Genomic DNA, 20,099 nt, shown 5'->3' with positions numbered 1-20,099 from the left:
ATTGAGCCCACCTGAATGCACAGGTCCTGAGGCAGTTTATGACACCGACCTGTATCCAGCAGAGTGAGGCTGTCTACACCACATTTACAACCAAGAGAGGTTGTAACCACTGCCCAACACCTAATGTCTAACCCTCTACTTGACAAACCTGGATCTTGCTATGGGGCGTATCTTGGCTATGGTCCTAAGTGTTACTGCAGGAGCGTGGATATGAGATCCAGCCACAGCACAGCCCTGTGACCGCTGCTCAGCGAAGCGCCAGGGACAGTACAATCATTGTGTGAATCTGCACATCTCTCCCATGAAGAGTCTTGGAGTCATGATAGTATAAACAGTTAAGCCTGAATATATCAAGCTCTTTGCAAAAGCAAGATATTTTTGAATAGTGAAGGTGTATTTGCTTTTCTTTCACATTACAACCTCCCTTTTATTTGTAAAATATTTTACATGTTCTCAAATAGTCCAATTGAACATAAAATTTGCGACCACTGGCCTATTAAGTGCTGCTAAATACACCATTCTGCTATTGGGAAACATATGATGGACTACATTTATTTGGTACCTGCCATTTGAACATTAAAATGCAGTCAATAGACTTGTAGGCCATTTGTACTAGCATGTTTTGTTGGGCTTTTGTGTAACAATGTGACAGGTATTGTGCAATAAACCCACAGAAATGAACTGTCCTGTCACAAGTTACGTCTGTACATGGCTGAATAAAAACTGTCATTCCCCTATTTCCATACATTAAATGTTAAGGCTAATGGGCTTTTATTAGGAAAAATCCTGTTTCCACTGGACTGACAAAGAAAGCTTTAAACAATTTTTGTCCACATGACTTTCAAGGAAAAAGAAGTCAGACAGGATCTACCATTAGGCATCTTTTTATTGTGGTCTTTAATGTACATGCAGAATTTTAAAAAAAGGTGTCAGTTATATCTGTAAGCTTATAACAATAATGTAAATGTTTGGATCAGCAATGTATTTGGATTAGGGACTAAGAACTCTAAGTGAACAGACAGCTTTCAGGATATACAGTTTATATGGTAAATCAAGAAGGTTTTCTTCAGAGTGATTTTCCTCATAAAAACATAAAATATTTCTTGTTTACAATCTTGGTTGGTTTTAATATTGAAAATATCTATAATAGTACACTCTTCATTATGTACATAGAAAAAGACAAAACTATATCCATACCAGTGTCTGTTTTAAATGCAAATAGTAGTTAATAGCTTTGTAAATTTTTTGTGCACCCTCTCCCTTTTCCCTCCCCCACCCCCATTTAAAAATGCAGCATTTCCTAAAGTTTTCAATGCTTTGGCAGAAATAGAATGGAAGGCACTTCCATGTTAGATAAAGCAATACGTGAAATATCAGCACTAAATGAAAAAAGCTGTAGGTGTACCAGACAGCTCCATGTTCATCCCAAGGGCCAAATTTTGCACTCTTGCAGGTCAAGAACTGGTTTGCTAGAGATTCCAGCTGGAGCTGGCTCAGACCCCAGCTTGGTTTACAATAAGGCTGATTAGCCTAATAACTATTTTTACAAATGCTTCACACAAACCAATGAGGATGCAGAGGGCATCTCTGAACACAGTACTATCATGAGGGCAAAAAGCTCTTGCAGGTCACAGCATCAGAACATGTCGCAAAGGCCCTGCTACTGAGGCCTTCCACTTCGCAACACGGTAGTTTCACACAACACCCTCTGTTTAAGACTTCCTGATGTGGCAGCTCAGCTAAAAATGAACAAAGCAACACACAAATGTGAAGATTCTAAAGCATCTCTTGTGATGGATAAATTTAGACTCAGCAAAGCATCCTGAAAACAATCTGTGTGCTAGTGGCAGGCTGACTTCTGCTGATAGGGAAGTTTTGAAAGCTGTATAAAAGTTTCTCACAGGGGCAGCTCCTCCCTGGCCTCCTGTGGCTTGTTTGGCACTCCTTCACTTTTCTTTTAACTCAGGATTATCTCTGGCATACCTGTGATACACATTTATATTAATATTTTGCAAAAATACCCCAGATGCCAGTGAGATAAGCACCTAAATGCTTGCTAAGGGATGTGTCATAAGCCACAGTCAGGAAAACATTTCCATTATGACCAATTTTAGCTTTCAACTGCAGTTTGCTTCTGCAATCCTAGCAAAGGTTGAGAAATAACTGGGTGCAAACTTCCAAGAGAGAATGAGACAAAAAGGCACCGACCAAAGCTTTTATGCGTCAATGTCTCCATTGACGAAACGTTACATTTTCAGGACACACGCTAGTTCAGTAATATGTTTACTTAACTAATTTATTCATACTGCACAATATCTGACCATGACTGTAAATAGGTGCAGTCAACTGACAATCCAATTGAAAAAGAACATTCTGCTAAAACCTGCCAGCTGGTCACGTTCATTCTGCTGCGATAGCTCTGCACTCTTCAGCCACAATAAAATGAATGGCTTTATAGTGTTGGAAAGCATTTTTGTCATTCTTCAGTATCACTGTGGATTTCACAAGGAATGAAGGGTAAGATAAAAAGGCATCCAACAACACTCCAATCTCTGACTTGAACAGCCAGCAAAATGATATGCAGCTGGCATGGAAGAACAGCCCTTTAAGGTTAGTTTAAAATGCAGACCAGAGCAGGGAAAAAAAAGGCAAAAGAAAGAAAGAAAAAAAAAAAAGGCAAGTAGTCCAGTAAGAATGAACAGTAGAAAAAGAAACTGAGCAAGTGATTCTTTGTTTTGGGCCAGTCCACCACCAGTTGCTGTATGTTGCTTTGGGAAACACAAAACTGGCACCAAAACACTCCAAACAACACAAAACTTTCACCCCCTTCCTAGGCTGATGGCTCTCCTTGAAACGTCCCTCAGATCTCTTTCCGTACTGTGGCTCGGATGCTGCTGAACACCTTGCCTATGGCCTCAAAGAGTGGGTCGCAGAACGTGTGGATGCAGATGGAATAGACACGGCTAATACACTGGATCTCAATCAGGTAGCTCCTTATGCACGGCACCACCGCCCAAATGTGCAGGAATGACAAAATGGCAAAGTAGATGCCCCAGATGAGAGCCATAGGAATACCAAAGATTGCTGACAGCAAACGATAAAACCAGTATTTCGTTACAGTGAAGGTGGTAAAACTGGCCTTCCAAATCCCATCAAAGCTGTGTGTTCCCTCTGGCTCAGCAATCACATCTTCAAAATCGATCTGCAGCAAAGAACACAAAGTCAGGTCAGTCAGACATTCGCAACAAGGGCGTCCTCCAGAAACACGTTCCTTGGAGAGCTATGGGCCCCTCTGCAAGAAAACATGAAGCATGTACTTCCTACATCCCAACATGATTCAACCTACTATAACCCACTATTGAAGTCATGAATCTTCAGTAACCTTTTCCCAGAGACTACCAGGGAGCCTCAATGATTAGCTCAAAATTAGATATCCAGCTTCTAGATGGAGTTTTCCACAAAACTGAATACATTTTCCTCATCTCCTACAGTCCTAAGGTATGCAGTGCCCTTATGGTCTACTTCAGGGATAAACCAGGTGAATAAAATCATGCTTCATAGTTTTGACTATTCATAAATCATTCAAAAAGTTACCTAAGGAAGCAGTGCATTCCAACAGGCATATTTTCGCACTCTGTTGAAATACTGAGCTGTTCAGGAAGCTTAACTGTCATAACATTTCTATAAGAAAATTAACAGAATTGCAATGATGCTTCAGCTCCATGTCACACAGACATGTTTGATATAACCCACAATACAGGATATTTAATTTAGTTACCACAACCAATTGTATAGGCACTGCAAACAACAGGAAAAAGAATATCACAACACTATTCCTCTGCAAGAAAATAAATGACTGTTTAACTCAGACGAAAGAAAAAAATAATTTGCATTCCTGGGACTGGATCCCAAAGTGTGATAATAATGCTGCCAAGAGTGAAGACTTACAGGAGCAAGGTAAGTGTGACATGGGCCAGCAGCCTCAGAAACTCAGGCAATAGTACCTTAGCATACTGGAAGGAGTGAATATATGTATACTCAATGTAAATATTGCTTATACTGTAAGAAAGGGCTCATGATCACTTCTTTTAATCTAAAATATACGTAATAATTGAAAAGAACTCATTCTTCTCTCCTGCTGAATCTTTTGTCACCTCCAGATGTCAGTTACTAACAAAGGGGAAAATATTATAAAACCACTGGACTTTCAAGCTTCTTAAACAAAAAAAGATCATTACAATCGAATGTGTACAGTCTAGGCACAATCTATGGGAATGGCTGGAAAGTCCCTGAGAGAAAATTTCTGAATCATCTGTGATATCCAACATCCTGAATGCCTAACACCAGGCTGGTTCAATTGCACATATTCACGTTACTCTCTCTGCCCGTGCTTCTCTCTAGACATCCTGTCATGCAAACTACAAACCTCCTCTTTTTCTGCTACTCTCAACTAGGTTCTAGCGATCTGAAAGTAATTCTTTGGGATGGGTATTCATCATCATCATCACCATCACACCTAAAGGTAGCATTTGGGTTGGAACTTCATCTCCACAGAAACCTATGGCAGACTGCATTGGTGGAGTATATTTTCTTTTTGGAATACATAAGCAAGCATACTTATACAAACTGTTTCTGCAGCTATTCAAAAGCAAACTTTTATTGTAGCTACATCCTGCATTAGCTCATTTTCAATGTGAATGGGTGTTCTTGGCTTATTATCAACATTTTCCTTGAAATCAGATAATAAAAATATCCAGATGATGGCAAAACCCAGGATGATGACAGCAAAAGAAAGTTTCTTCTCAAAAATATTACTACATAAGGACTACACGGACAGCCCTCTTATTCTAAAATTTTTGGCAATTTATTGCATGGTTCCCACAAGCTGATGCTGTAACCCTTGGCAAAGGCCATCATAGAAGTTCAAAGCATCGAGCACTAGTCAGTGTCACGCCTAAAGTCCTTTCATTCAGTTCAGTTGTAGTGGAGTCCATCTCGTATTTTTTCAACTGGCTGATAAGGGAAATATTAGATCTCATAAGGAAAATAATTTTGCATTGAACTCCATCAGCCTTTTCATGGTTGCATCTTTAGTTTAGCCAAGTGAGACCTATTTTTATCAGAAATGCATTTTTTTGGCATGCAAAATGAAACCATAATTTATTCTGAACTTTCTGGAATTTTTAAAATATATAGTACAACTGGCTCATAATTTAATTCCTTTCACAATAATTCATTGTAATGAAATGGAAAATGGAAGCCAATAAACTCACTGGTTTTCAAATGAAGTAGTAAATTTTCTGTAATTGTGATTGTCAGTAACTAATATGTTCAGCTTGTTGTGTTCAACAAAATATCCATGGAGAACTGGGGAACTGACAGAAGAATCATGCCATATAACATTTCCAGATGGACAGCCCTGTCCTCATTCCAGGAGATGATGCTAATAATATTAGAACATTTATGATAGATCTTTGGTCAGGATTTCTCAGCTCAAGTCATACACAGTTGTCCTAAAAGTACTCAGGAATAAATCTGTCTGTGAGATAACAGCGATGTACTCATGACACCAGTAATTATCAAGAGGTTACTTTCTTGGAGCAATTTCAACAGCTCTCAGAATGTTTCTACCAATGCACAGAACTAGAAGAGATGGCCCTGTAGGAATGATAGCTGATGTCACAGTACTATGTCTTTGCCCATTTCATTATTCAAGGCCTGTGTCACATTATTCCAGTTTGAATAAAGGAACTTGTGAGTGAGAAGACAGAAAAATGGTCTGAAAACTCAAACTCTTAGCTGAATACAGTGTTAAAATGAAGCTGTTATCTTCCTAAAAGCTGTAAGAACATTATGAAACTATGTACATGCCAAGAAAGTCCAGCTACGCCTGGCATGTGAGCCTCTGTGGTGCTGTCCAAAACCAGACTTACCTGCAGCAGTGTCTAAATAAAGATAGGCAAGGAGTTGAGGTAATCTGGGCTCTTCTACTTCTCATAAGCTAACAGACCACTGCCTGGGAAACACTATTTATTTCACTTTCCAAGCAGTACAGGAGGTAAGTCCTTATGCTGTAGGAACGGAGCTATCACTCAGATTCTTCCTGCACTAAACCATGAAGGATCCCGATTTTAACTTGTAGGGATCAGTTCTTCACAGGCTGCAGGAGGAACAGGTGACTGGATGCATTTTGCCTTGCTGTGGGTTACATTTACATCACTCGGATTACTCGCTCCCTCCTCAGTCCCTTACTACTCTCCTCTGGTTTATAGCTCAGGAGCACTCACTGACGGTGAGTGTCATCAGACTGATAAAGGGAGTCCAACTGAACTAAGTAAAGTAAAAATAGGACTGACAGGAGAAAGAGAAGTGCCCAGAAATATGATCCTACAGAAGAAAGACGCTCTCATTTCTGGTAATGAATCTGCCTTGCAAGTATAAGACAACATTTTTAGGATATTGTTCTCAAGGTTGCTTTTGCCAAAGCATCACGTGCATGTAGATCTGTGAACTCCTGTTTTGTCTACATAAAGGCTTTCTTAGGTTAGGCACAAGTCTTGTTCAGCAGATTGCATGCTCATCGTGTAGTTTGTTCCTCCAGAGCTGTCAGGGTGTGCTGTGAAATCACATTGAGGCAGTTGCCAAGCTGGTGAAAATACATGCATGCTCACTTGTGACAGGAGAGAAGTACAGGAAATTTAGTTTGACCCTCTAAAGGATGCTAATAACTCACTCTAGCCTTCTGTTTCAGACTAAACTATTCAACACTATCAACTCCTGTTCCATGCCTACAATGCACTTCCTGACTTCAGCTATTCTTTGTTTCCTACTATTCAGTTTGGTAAAGCCAGTTTTTATATTGCTTGAAGCTTTTGTCTGATTCTGCTATGAGAATTAATGCAGCTTCTTTTGCTCTGCACATGTTTATTAAACTATCAGGAAATTAAGGAACCTGCTTTGATTCTAAAATAGATTTATTTACAAGAAAGGGAAATGGTATGGGATTTATTTACAAGACTTATTTACAGGAGAGGGAGAATGTCTATCTAAAGATCAGAACTATTAAGTAAAAAAGCTTAACAGTGTGAAGTTATCATCTGACTCAATAATATATGCCACATGTATGAAATTAGTTGACCTGCTGACCTTGTCACTTCAAGTCCCTAGGTATTAAAAGCTGACAGGCTGGAAAGGTATACTAAATGCCAGCCTCAAATCATCTACTTATCAGCTGTGCTTCTTAGAAGTTTGCTCTCTTGTATATAACAAGCAATGAGAATGCCTACATTTTTGAGTCCCTTCAGTATCTCTTGGAGTCGGTAAAAGGATGCTTAGATCCTTGCTGTATCTCTCTTGATTGATCACTGATGTATCCAGTCAGGCAAAACACTTAAATATGCACACAACATGAAAAATGTGAACTGTCCCACTGATGTCCATACGCTTACATGCTCTGCCAGACCACAGCTCAAGTCTAGGCTGAATGTGTACAGGAAAGAGTCATAAGCTAGTTTTCTTTACATTTTTATGCGCAGAGTGTGGAAACTGTCTTTACTGCTTACCCTGGGCTGTTTTTAAACAGGCTTTCCCTGACTCCAAGACCGTAAGGAAAATATTGTTTCACTGTATTAAATCGTGTCTTTGCAAGACTTGAAGCAGATATGGTGGGGTTTTTTGTTGTAATAAATGCAATTTGTAAAATTCCCAAATATATTCAATGTCCTTCAAAGAAACATTCAACATAAGAAAATGTATGAAAATGACAAGCCTTTCTATGGCATGGGTCACATTTGGGAGGTGATGCTGCACAGACAGGTGCAACACTGTCCTTATGTTGGAGAAGGCTGTGGTGTGTATTATTAAAAATAAGAAAACATGTGAGCTTATGAGATTATTATTAGCTTTGTACTTCCACATACTGTCTAGAACTTAGAAATTGCCAGTTACAGTGCCTGGAGAGGAAAGGCATCACAGCAGCTGAAAACAAAGTTAAGCAAACTCACAACCTTTCTATTAAATCACTGATGCCAGTTAAACATTTACGTATTTCCTTGATCATTTGGAGTACCACATTACCACATATGCTGATGCTTGTCCTGACCACTGCCACACTAACAGAAATTGATGAAAAAGTTTATACTCTTTCTACTGAATCTGCAGGAAAGAGGATGGGGAGGTGTTGGGACTTACAGGAGAAAAGCTGCTCTTCTCCCTTCCCTCCCAGACACCCAGAGACTCATTCCCCCTTTTAAGAGCGCTCTGTTATCTCCATTTGGCAAATGTTTACCTGTAGTTATGTAGGGAAGCTGGTAATTTGTTCCTGAAAACATAGAGCTTCATGATTCCTAGATGGTCTGCTTCCTCACTAATCAGGTTTCAACAGCAAACATTAGGTGATCTCAGGTGTTTACTAAAGCCAAAACTCATTCTGTTCCACAGTATTTATACAAACCTCAAGCTAAAGCATGGGTGACTACAAAATGGCAACACCTAGCAGTGTTCTGTTCCATCACAAGACAAGAAATCTCCTTGAATCTTGATATTGGTGGGAAGCATCTAATGAGGGAACCCCAAGAGTCCCTCCAGACTGAGCTGCAGCATGATTAGGCTTCGCCTGTCAACCTTGAACTCTGTCTTCAGAGCACACTGTTCTTCTGGGGACTGGCTGGATCACAAGGCACAACAGTTACTCCTTCGGAAAAAAAAAAAAAAAAAAAAAAAAGCCATGACTGCAGAGGGCTAGGACCAGAGCTGTTGTGTAAGGTGTGTTACGTGCAGAAAAATGACAAACAAGTATTTCCAAAGTGAACAAAAGCCTAAACAAGCAAGCAGAACTGCTGCACCCCAGTTACTTGTACAAACTGACCAATGAATTTGCTTTACCTTTCCTGTCTCCCTGTGCCTGCTTTCCACAATACAGCAAGAAAAGTGTTCTGCTGGCAGATCTCTTAATGGAAACAGTGAATCTTTCCTGAGTGCTACACATTATGACAGAAAAGCAAACAATGCTTTAACAAACAAGGATATTCATGTTGAAAAGTAGAATTGAAGGACTGCACTCTTCTAGCCAGAGAAGAAAACCAGTCTGGTCAGGAGTGACTCCTACTGCATGTACAACAAATACTCAGATGCATTATGAAAATGTGTAAATGATGCCATGACTTAGAAAAGGGGGGTGACTGCACATCACCATTTCGCAAACTGAAAATCATAGAAAAAAACAAAAAAATAAATTTGTTACTAATTACTGAGAGAACAACCTCCTGCTCCCTGCCCATGCTGATTACACACCAGAAAAGCCCTGCTGATGGGCATTGTTTCATCAGATGGGCAGGCTCACCAAAATCTGCAGAAGTGCTCGTGAGAAAAATGCGATTGATGCCAATGGGTCAGCACTGTAGCAACCAGCTGTTCTCCAGAGACCTCCTCCTGAAGCACTTGACCATCCTGTTCCTACACAGGCTGGCAGAAGGAAAGACAAGCAGCTTCAAGGAAAGATCTGCACTCCTCTGCAACACAGCAAAACTTCCTGTGCAGGTGGGGATACTGTGTCAGCCAGTTCCTTGAACAATGTCTTGATGTTGTTGAAGTAAGCAGTCAGAAAATAAAATTACTGTTTTCCTCCCTGGAAACTGGGCTGCTGGGAGGTTATTGCAGCTTTCCTAAAAAGAAACTCTTCAGAAGCTTTCTTTGCTGTTATTATTTGGTTCATGTTCCACAGTTCCTTGTTTGATACAGCTATTTTAGCAAAGAACCCTAATACATATATGCATATTCACATATGTCTGTCCATATGTCTGTTTAAGAGGTGTATTTATGAACATGAACACCAATGTGAAGTTTTGACTACACTAAACAGGAATTTTTTCTTTTATTTCAGTGGGTCCTGGAATTAAGCTGAATCCAAAAACCGTAATAAAAGTAAAGACATAATGTAAACTGATTTTGTATTTTAAAATGTATTTTATTTTATAAATATAACTATGATAGATTTATGTTTTATTATTGTATGCTTATATGCTATTAAGGTAATAAACTGCTATTAAGTATAACTTTTTAGAAGTTGGTCTAGCTTCATCGCTCCTAAATTTAGGCACTAATGCAAAGTAGAAATATAGTGACCTCAGAGTCTTTAGTAGTGCATGGAGAGATACGGACCTTTGGAGGTTTAGATCTGGAAACTACTTTTTCCTCTTTATAGTTTGTGAAGGAAGTCTAAGGAGAGGAGACTCCTGATATATACTCAGGAGACTCCTGATTTATACTACCAATAAACACACTCCTGTTAGCTGCTGCAATTCTTTTTTGCACATCTGTATAACTTGTTTTCACCTTTTCCCTCATTTCTACCTGAACAATGCTACATGCTGACCATGAGTGTGCAGTGATGCCCAGCTGCCTCTCTTTTCCTTTAAGAAAAACCTTGCCCCTGCACTTGGACAGTTAGAAGGTTGTCTTTCTTAGGGAAGATCTTAAGTTACTGATCCTTAAACATAAGGTGTTTCTTTAGTATTTAATAAAAATAAAGGTATTTTACAGTTCTGCTCTTGTCATAAACTGCATGAGAACAGTGATGGGATTGAGTGCACCCTCAGCAAGTTTGCTGATGACACCAAGCTGTGTGGTGAGGCTGACACACTGGAGGAAAGGGATGCCTTGACAGGCTTGAGAGCTGGGCACATGTGAACCTCATGAAGTTCAACAAGGCCAAGTGAAAGGTCCTACACCTGGGTGAGGGCAGTCCCAAGCACAAATACAGGCTGGGTGTTGACTAGATTAAGAGTAGCCCTGCAGAGAGGGACTTGGAGATGTCAGCTGATGAGCAGCTCAGTATGATCTGGCTTGCAGCTCGGAAAGCTGACAGCACCCTGGGCTGCATCAAAAGGAACAAGTTGAGGAAGGTGATCTCTGCTCTGATGAGACCCCACCTGGAGTACTGTGTTCAGCTCTGGGGCCTCTAAGATAAGAACATGGGCCTGTTGGAGTGAATCCAGAGGAAAGCCAAAAAGATGATTAGAGGGCTGGAGCACATCCTCTGTGAAGACAGGCTAAGAGACTTGTGGTTGTTCAGTCTAGAGAAGAGAAGGCTCTTAGAGCAGTACATAAAGTGGGCTATAGAGGCACTTTTTACAAGGTCATGTAGTGATAGGACAAGGGGGAATGGTTTTAAACTGAAAGAGACTAGGTTTAGATTAGATATGAGGAAGAATTTCCTGAGAGGCACTGGAACAGGTTTCCCAGAGAATTTGCAGATGCCCCATCCCTGGAAGTGTTCAAGGCCAGGCTGAGGGGGCTTTGAGCAACCTGATCTAGTGAGTGGCATCCCAACCCATGGCAGGGGGCTGGAACTGGATGATCCTTAAGGTCCCTTCCAAGCCAAACCTTTCTATGATACAAGAACTTGGACTTGATAAAACAGTTGATGCCTTTATGGCTGAGGTCTACGGGAGATAGATCCCTGATGTTGAGGGAAAACTGATTATTTTTTGTAGCATCTGTTTGAATTCCAAGAACAGATTTCAAAGTTGACAGAGGAAATGTTGCAATCCGTCTATGAGACTCCCTTAGGCTTTTCTGGAACTCAGAATATAAATTCAGCACAGCAGGAGTTTGGACAGAGAATGTGGTGCTTTCACCCTCAGCTGTGAGAATGTCTTCTCACTTATCTATGAAGTTGAATTTATCAGTTCCTATTTGTTTAACTACAAACAAAATCCACCTTTGTACAGCCCCACTAACATCTAGAGCACAGCTCCTTCATCTTGACTAAAATCATATTTTATCAAATCATTAAAATGGGGGACAGTGGCACTGAAATTATTTTTTCTTTTGATTGCTAATCTGATGATTTCTGAAAAGAATGATATTGCATAAGGTTCAAATTTTTTTCTGAAACTATCAGAAAACACTTTCCTAAGAAATCTGTCAAGAAAATATAAAGAGACTAATGGGGTAAAACCTGCCTCCACAATAAATCAAATGAAATTAAATGATGTAATTTCTTTTTCATGTTCAAAATAACCAACCCTTTTAAGTCCAAAATGGGTTTTATTACTGTCATTTGTCTGGAAAAGAAATATGGTAGTTCTGGATCAAAAAGCTCAGAAAATCAATTGCTGATGTAGACTTCATCCTGCTGTCTATGGAAAGGGTATTTGAGAGCTGTGGGAAATACAAACTTATCTTAGTTTAGAACTGTCGGTCTTCAGTTTTCCAGAAATCACACATGTTACAGAGTCACCCAAGTTCATTTGTATTTTCTTCCTTCTGTTGCCTAAAATACAACCAAGATCAAATTTCCTCACTGGGGACCCCACTGTCAGACCATTCTACTGTACACAGTTATCCCTTTTTCCCCTGGAGAGTTTTGCATTTCAGTATTTTCTGTTTGTTTTAGATATCCATACCCTATGCAACAGAAGACGGTGTTTCTGTCCACATAGCGGGCTAAAAATTCTACAATCAATTCAAATTGTTCTTAATATTTTCTAACATATGATTGGAATTCTGTTGAAGGTATTGGAATTGAAAAGTATTTGCCTCTTCTGAATCTGAAATAGTGTCCAATAAATTCTAACAAAAGAAACAGCCATGCTGAATCATTTGCTCTGCCCCCATGGCCATCAAATGAACATTTTTTTATGGAATTATGAGTCATGTTCATCATGCTAAGCAAGAAGGCTGTACATAAGGCTTTAATAATACCATGAGTTTAAATGCAAACATATTTTTTTGAGAAAGAAGCTTTCATTAGAACAGATGCCATTATTAGCTGTAATCCAGAAATTCCATGTCTGAGAACTCCTAAATAATGTGCAAGAAAACTATTTTTCAGAACTCTTAAAATCTCGCTCAGACCTTGTATAAACTGGCATTCATAATGACTTGAGTTTTTAATCTCTTACTCCTAGACTAGCCTTGGAAGAAATATTTGAAACAAAACTGGATCATGTGGGTAGCCAAAGTCAAACATTTGAATTTTCTTGCATTTTAAATCTAAACCCCATAGCTTGTTAATAGGACACAGTCACAGAACCATTTCATTTAATCAGTTGTTATGCACATGTAAGGTGTCATGTCTAAGCCACAAGTATTAGCAATTGAGAGGAACATGACCTCTGAGAGCACTGCTTCTCCTGTCCTATGGTTAGGGTTAAATGCTGCGATGTGAATCTGCCTCCAGAGGCATCTCACTTTGATCACTGCCAACTAAAAGAGCCCAGATGACAAACTTGGATTAGAACACATACACACACATATTTGTGTATCTATGTATTTATACAGATGTTTTTAAACTTAAACATTTATTTATGTTCTCATGACTTTTAAAAATATCTAAAAACAAAGAAAAGGGGTCTGCATTAAATTTCACTTAATTCCTTATTTCAGAAATGGCACCTGATTGAGCTCTGCTTTTCTCTCATTTTACTGTGTTGAAGAGCAGAACTGCATTCCTCTCAGGCTGATACTTGTCACATCCGAGTGACAGCCCATCTTAGGTGTCCCATCCAAAAGGAGCAGGGGGTGACACCTGCTTTCCTTCCAGGAGGTTCTCAGGTGTGGGGATGGGAAGTGCTCTGACCAGTCATCTTTCTGCACATTTTACACTGTGCTCAGTGCAACAGGGAGGGACCTTAATCATAAAAGATTGCATAAAATGTAAACTGCTTTTGAAAAACCCTCTCTTTTCATTACGAGGCAGAAACTGTAAATAGCTTTAAAATACCTGAGTAATACTTTCCTCCCTAATGAGTACATAAGGGTATTACAGTATTTGTCAACATCTGACTAAAAATTCCAGACTTTTCCTTGCAGTAAGCTGAATTGCCCTTAACTGCATTATTTTTAAGTGGAAGGCATGAATACATAACCTTTTAAAACATGGCACAAAAGCTCTGCATCCTCACATCTATAGCCAATTCCAACTGGAATTTTTTTTCCAGAGCAAAAAGGACTACTATACAACAAACAGCAGATAGACATCACTTGTTTAAAACAGAATAATTACATTCTGGATGGTAGACCAGGCACTGGCCTTTCTCCCTGGCACATCACTGTAGGAAAAAACCTGTAAGCTGGCTGCAGATGTGACTGCACAGTTGGTCCTTACTAGTCCCAGAGGATTAGACTTTGCAGGGTTGGCTGCAAGGTCCGTCCCCATTCTCAGCAAGGAGCGACGAAGTTACTGAGAAGAGCAATCTGTAGGAGAACTGGCTCCCTCCTCTGTGTTTTCCAAATTCAGTAAACTCTGTGCAGACTTGACCACAGATATGTTGAGAAAGTTTGAACTCTAGAACTCAAAGGCTGCAATTTAGCTGTACTCTGAAAAACACAAATACTGTGTTGGGAAACAAGAAGAGCAAAGCCTGAATTTCAGGCACCTTCATGTGAGTCCTGGGTCATTGGGGAATGCATCAGAGAAAAAAGCAATAAGCTTTCCACCCTGTTTGTTGTGTCTCATCACAAATAAAACCTGCAGGACGCAAGTCCAAGAGCAGAACTGTCTGGTGAAGGACGCATGAAACAGATAAAACTATGGCAAACCACCTGTATAATCACCAGCATGACTCCTGGAGAGCTCTCACATGCACAGAGGCTGTTTCTCCCTTGCTAGATTCCCTCCTTGCCTCTGGCCTGGCTAGCCACCTTCACAAGCCAGTGCTTGAAGGAATGGAACCACTAGTGCACATTCTCCTGCTGTCTAGGTGATGTATGAGGACAGTTGTTTGAGGAAAATCCTTCCTTTCCCATCTCCACTGAAAAAATTGGAACAAAAAGGAAATTCTGGTGATTTTTACTAGATTGTGCTTCCTCCAGTGCAGAGCTGTCACTTCCACTGCCTGAATACCTCAGGTTCCATAAGGCCTTGCTCACATCCATCTCTGAACAGAAATCCAGTCATTTGCCCCATTTTTCTGGAATCCTCCCAGCACTTAGCTTTCACTTGGTGGTTAATTCAAAGACAAAACCATAAGCAAAGTCACCAACAGCTTTGATGCAAAGCTGCTCCACGTGTCTAGTTTTCATAAAAGGATCTTTTATAAAAGGGTTTCTCCCCCTTGCCTGGATCCCAACCCTAATGCTGCCTGCACCACGCATCTGCTGCAGGGGAAGCTGTGCAGATGCTCTCTGCTGCAAATGAAGGGAACGTGTCTCTCGCTTCTCACAAGAGAAGGTTATTTTTAAAATGTGCTATGGGAAGTATTTGAATACAGACAACACTGAGGCCTTTTAGAGAGCTGCTTACAGAGCAGATTCCTCATTCTCTGTCTAATCATTTCTATTTCATGGCTGACTGATTTGTCCCCAGTTTCCATGCTGTTGTGCCTCATAGTCAAGTGGCAAGAAATGCATAAAATGCTGGGTAAAAAGCAAATGGTTCTGAATCTAGAAAAATGCAATGGCTCTAAACAAATTTGAGCTCAGCCTGAGCCACACTTCTGGCATTACAGAACTCCTACTTTTTTTTTTTTGGTCTGACTTTTAGTACCTGACTAAGACTGGTGTCTCCCTCAGTTATACAATTGTATCTTTTACACTCTGCCTGGATTTTTTACAGCAAAAGTAAGAAAGGCAGATACATATTAGAAGGGGACTAGAGACTGATGGCTACGGCAGGAACTGAATTTGTGTATTTTCACCCCAACTCAAGCCTGTCGCCTAGGTACTGGGTCTGAATTTTATTGCTATGTCTAATGGACTGAATCTGAACACAGGGTCCAAATAAAAGCAAATTGTGGCAAAATTCCTCTCTCTACTTTGCAGGTTAGACTATCTATGAAATACTTAAAATCAAAGTTATTTATCCTTGTAACAAAACAGAAAATGTTGCTTTACAATGCCATTTCGTACAAACACTACTGGTTTTATGACGTAAAATGGATCCTGTCTGGTTAAAATCAAATTCATTTTGGTATATTCCTATGTCTTGATGTGACTATGTTCACTACCAGGAGCTCACTTGCTGACACAGAGACAGTACTGGTATTCTGGCTGTTTGCTGTTTTTCAATGAATGTGTTGGTCCACAATTATTTCAAAAGGACAAACTGAAAAGTTTTTTTTCCATTCCTATACTTATTATTTTCCAAGTTTATTTTAGAAGACTGAATGTAACAAACTTCCTTAATCCTTGCCTCTGTGGGAGGCAGAGAGGGCAGGATGGGCTTAGTATGTTTCAGCTTCCTTTAAGTCCATTACAGGTTTTTTTCTGTCAGTGGTCTCACTTTTCCTAGCAGGGTCGTTCTTTCACAAGGTTTGGTTTGTGGACATCAGGATTCTGACTTGCTTGAGGGCTACGACTCATCCTCAGAAGGTCTGGTTGCTTTGGGGACTTCTTCTGTTGATGTACGCAATAAACTGTGACGCGGTGCCGTTCGTGAGCTCTTGCATTCCCTGTCTACTCAGCTGCTCCTCCATGGGTAGCAGAAAAAAGAATTCTTCTCTCCTTTTTAAAATCAACCATTCTAAAGGCAGTTTTGTACCATTAGGTACACAGATGATTTTTTCTAAACAAGTAACAATTTTATGCCTTTTCTTTATATATGGCTCCTTAAAGATACAGGCTGCTGTGAGGGATAATTCTCAGCATGGATCCAACAATATGACCATGGCTGGTCATATTCAGCACCTTCAAATTACGTTGAAGTCTTGAATTTGGATTTACTTGTGACCTTGTTAAATTGTCTGCACATGGCATGAATCATTTTACAGATACACATTCAGGAACCAGAGTTCACCCTCTTGATTCTCTGGAAACAATACAGTACTTTTCTTTTTCTATAACGGGTCTTCGTTACAACAAACATGGTGAACTGCACACACTCTTGACACTGCTGGCCACTAAGCAAGACAGTTAGTGGCTTAGTCACCCACTATGAGTGGGCGGTTCCCATTTTTCCTGGGATCTGACAAACCCAGACTTGCACCATCAGTTTTCACATTGCGGTGGTGTATTCCCCTCTCCTTCTTTCCAGGCTGCAGTGTGATCTGAGAAATGCTTGCTAGGCCTTGGCTTTGAAAACACCACCTGGGCTCAGCTCTTTCTGAGCTTATCAGAAACACTGTCCACTCCCAGGAATTGCTAACAAGCTCCTGTTTTCCTTATGACCAGCTTTGAAAAATATTCCTCCTGCCTGAATGGCACAACATTCCTGGTCCCACACTTTCAGAGAAAGTGCCTACCCAAACTGTGGCCAGTATGAAACATTGTTATGACTAAAGCCCACTCTCTTGTGACCCTATAAACAGCGGCCCAAAATGGGGCCCTTTGAGCTCTCCTGGACTGCAGTGAGCTGGGACCAGCATCTCCCTCTGAGTGGGACACCTCTCAGAGCCAGCAAACGCTCAGGTTTGCTATACCTGGAGGATCACCAAAACAAGACGTATCCTGGGCCAACACCCACACTCCTCAAGGCCTGATCCTTTGCCTGTCAGGAGATGCAAAAGCATCTGAAGTGAGTATTTCACTGACCTCTGGTGGGAATTTTTCACAGGTACCTTGCTTGCACTGACTGCTCCTGTCTATGTGCACGCCCCTGTGCATATCCTATAGCAAATTTGAGAGAAATACTGCTTTTTTAGATGCTTAAGTACCTTGGGTATCTAAGTAAGTTAGGCTTCTGAGTAAGGTTAAGTTATAGTTATAAACTTACTTAAATGCTGCTAAGTATTGTTCTTTTGCTAAGTTGTTAAACATAAGTTATAAGCTAAGTTAAGTGTTGCTAAGTGTTGTTCTTTTGCTGAGTTGCTACGTATAACTTCAAAGTTAAAAGTTAGGTTAAATGCTCTTCAGTGTTATTCTTGATTAAATTGTTAAGTTATAAATTAAGTTTAAGCTACAAGTTAGGTATAAGTTAAGTGTTTTTCCTATGTTAAATTGTTAGCCTTAAGGTATAAGTTAAAGTACTGTTAAGTTAGAGCATTGGTAAGCTTTTAGGCCCTGTTCCTTTTTATCCTTGCCAGCACTGTCTTTTGTCACACACACACCTAAACACCCCCCCCCCCCCCCCCCCCCCCAGATAGTTTTCAGTTAATTTCTGTTTTGATTGCCTGGATTTTGTTTGGTTTTGTTGTTGCTTGTTTTCCCTTATTGTGCCTTGGCTGTCCTATAAGTACTAGAGTGAATCTTGCCAATGAACTTGTGCTTTGTCACTTAATATTAAATCTGACTTTTGCACATACCATTGCTGATGATTTTTTAAGTTATCTCAAACACTCTCATTTGTAACACACATGGATTGTATAAATTTGTCTGTATAAAAGTTTTTTCTAAGAGAAAACCTATCTCTGTGATTCTTCTGACCAAAGTGACTTCAAGCAAAAATCTCCATCAACCCTGATTTGTCAAAACAGCCAAACTGATTTATAAACCCAAACAAAAAACTCTAGGCAAGGGCACAGTTAGATTTTGCTTAGCTTGCTTATCATCTCTTGAGGGAAGGAAAAACACCAAAGAGAACAGAACAGAACAAGGACACAAGTCCAACCGCCATCAGGATCTCTGATTTTGCACCCGTCAGGCTTAGGAAGGGCGATCTGGTTTGTGACATCTCCCCGCCCTGCCTCTGTGCGTGCCTCGGGGAAGGAAAATCCTTCCGACGGTGTTACACAAGGTCACGCAACTCATCTCCCCGCTGCCCCGGCCCCGGGCGGGACGTCCCGGCTGCAGAGCTGACTGCCGGCACACACCGCGGCGGGACCCCCGCGGCCCCCGGCCGGCTGCGCCGAGCCCAGCCCGGTGCGCCCCGCGGGGCAGCGCGGGAGCCCGAGACGGCCAGCCCCGCTCCGGAGCGGGGAGCGAGGAGCTCCGCAGGGCTGCCCTAGCCGCTGCCCGCCTCTCCCCTGCCCACTCCCCCTTTCCTTTAAAAAAAAAAAAAAAAAAAAAAGTCAGCCCCTGCCCCGTTCCCTCCTGTAGCAGGTGGAGGGATGAGCTTCGCGGGCTTCTGCCGCCCTGACAATGCCTGCGTACCTTGCCTCGGCAGGACTTGGTATCGCCCCCCGCGCCGTCCCGCCTCGGCCCCTCACCTTAACCACGTCGTCGTTGAGATGCTTGGGGTCTCGGTTGACCAGGTCGATCTCTTTGGTGTGCACGTCGTGCACCGCCTTTTCGCTCAGCTCATCTGCCATCATCTTGTTGTTGGGCTTGTAGATGTTGCCCTGCTCCCGGACGGGCGCCGTGTACAGAAAGCCCTGCGGGGAGCAGAGGGAGCGCGGGCGGGAGGGGAAAGCCCAGTTGAGGCGGGGAGGGCAGGGCAGGGCCGGGCCGGGCAGGGCCGGTCCGCGTCGCGCAGGAGGGCGGGCTGGGGGAGGCGGCCCCAGGTCCCGCGGGCAGCGGGATCCAGGCTGCGGGGCGGCCCTCGTCCGGCTATTTAACCGCGGCCGCGGGGCGCACACCACACCCCCGCGGTGCCAGGCGCCGGTCCCGCTCCTGCCACCAGGCGGCCCGGCCTTGCGGCGTTGCCCCCGGGCGGAGCGAGCGGCCTCTGGGCGGGGAGGGCGCTGGCGTGGCCCCCCGGGCACAGCGGGGAGCGTCCGGGGCTCCCCACGCACCACCCTCCCCATACCGCCCTCACCACGCTGCCCTCGCCATACCGCCTTCGCCGCGCTGACCTGAGCACGGCGCCGTCACCGCACTGTCCTCGCTACACTGCCCCCCCATACTGCCCTTCATGCAGGGCCATAACCGTGCCCTCTCCATCCCGGTGCTCTCGCTATGCTGCTCTCCATATACCGCCCTTCCCGCACGGTCGCCAGCAGCCCCCCTCCCCGCACGCCGCCCGGGACGTGCGCCCCGGCTCTCCCCGACCCGCTGTCCCTGCCCGCAGGTGCGCTCCTGTCCGCCCTCCTGCCGCCGAGCCGCCCCCGCGCCCCGCTCCTCCGACAGGTCAGGGAGCTTGGGGGCCCCAGCCGCTGCAGGTACTCGGTGGAGGGGCAGCATCCCGGCCCCATGTCCCGGTGGTCCTACCTCCGAGTCTACGTATTTGGTGCCGGACATGGTGCTGCGGGCTGCTGACGGCTCTGCCGCGAGTTACTCTGCCCTGTGACTTGTAGAACCGGAGGCAGGAAGATTCCGCTCTGCGAAGCGGCCGGCCGGGGGAG

At 42.5% G+C, this 20,099-nt stretch overlaps 1 protein-coding gene across 1 annotated transcript; it reads right to left on the bottom strand.

The window, feature by feature from the left end:
- Positions 1-868: 868 nt before the first annotated feature.
- Positions 869-20,099, bottom strand: CAV1 (caveolin 1). Its single transcript, XM_032107075.1, has 3 exons — positions 19,966-20,099; positions 19,026-19,190; positions 869-3,202 (listed from the first exon to the last, which is right to left on the bottom strand). The coding sequence occupies exons 1-3, from the start codon at positions 19,993-19,995 to the stop codon at positions 2,861-2,863; spliced, it is 537 nt and encodes a 178-aa protein (XP_031962966.1). The 5' UTR covers positions 19,996-20,099; the 3' UTR covers positions 869-2,860.

The sequence above is a fragment of the Corvus moneduloides genome, chromosome 4, assembly GCF_009650955.1.
Source record: "Corvus moneduloides isolate bCorMon1 chromosome 4, bCorMon1.pri, whole genome shotgun sequence".
NCBI classification, from domain to species: Eukaryota; Metazoa; Chordata; class Aves; order Passeriformes; family Corvidae; genus Corvus; species Corvus moneduloides.
The sequence above is the reverse complement of the archived record's forward strand: the minus strand, read 5'-3'. Positions and strand labels throughout refer to the sequence as shown.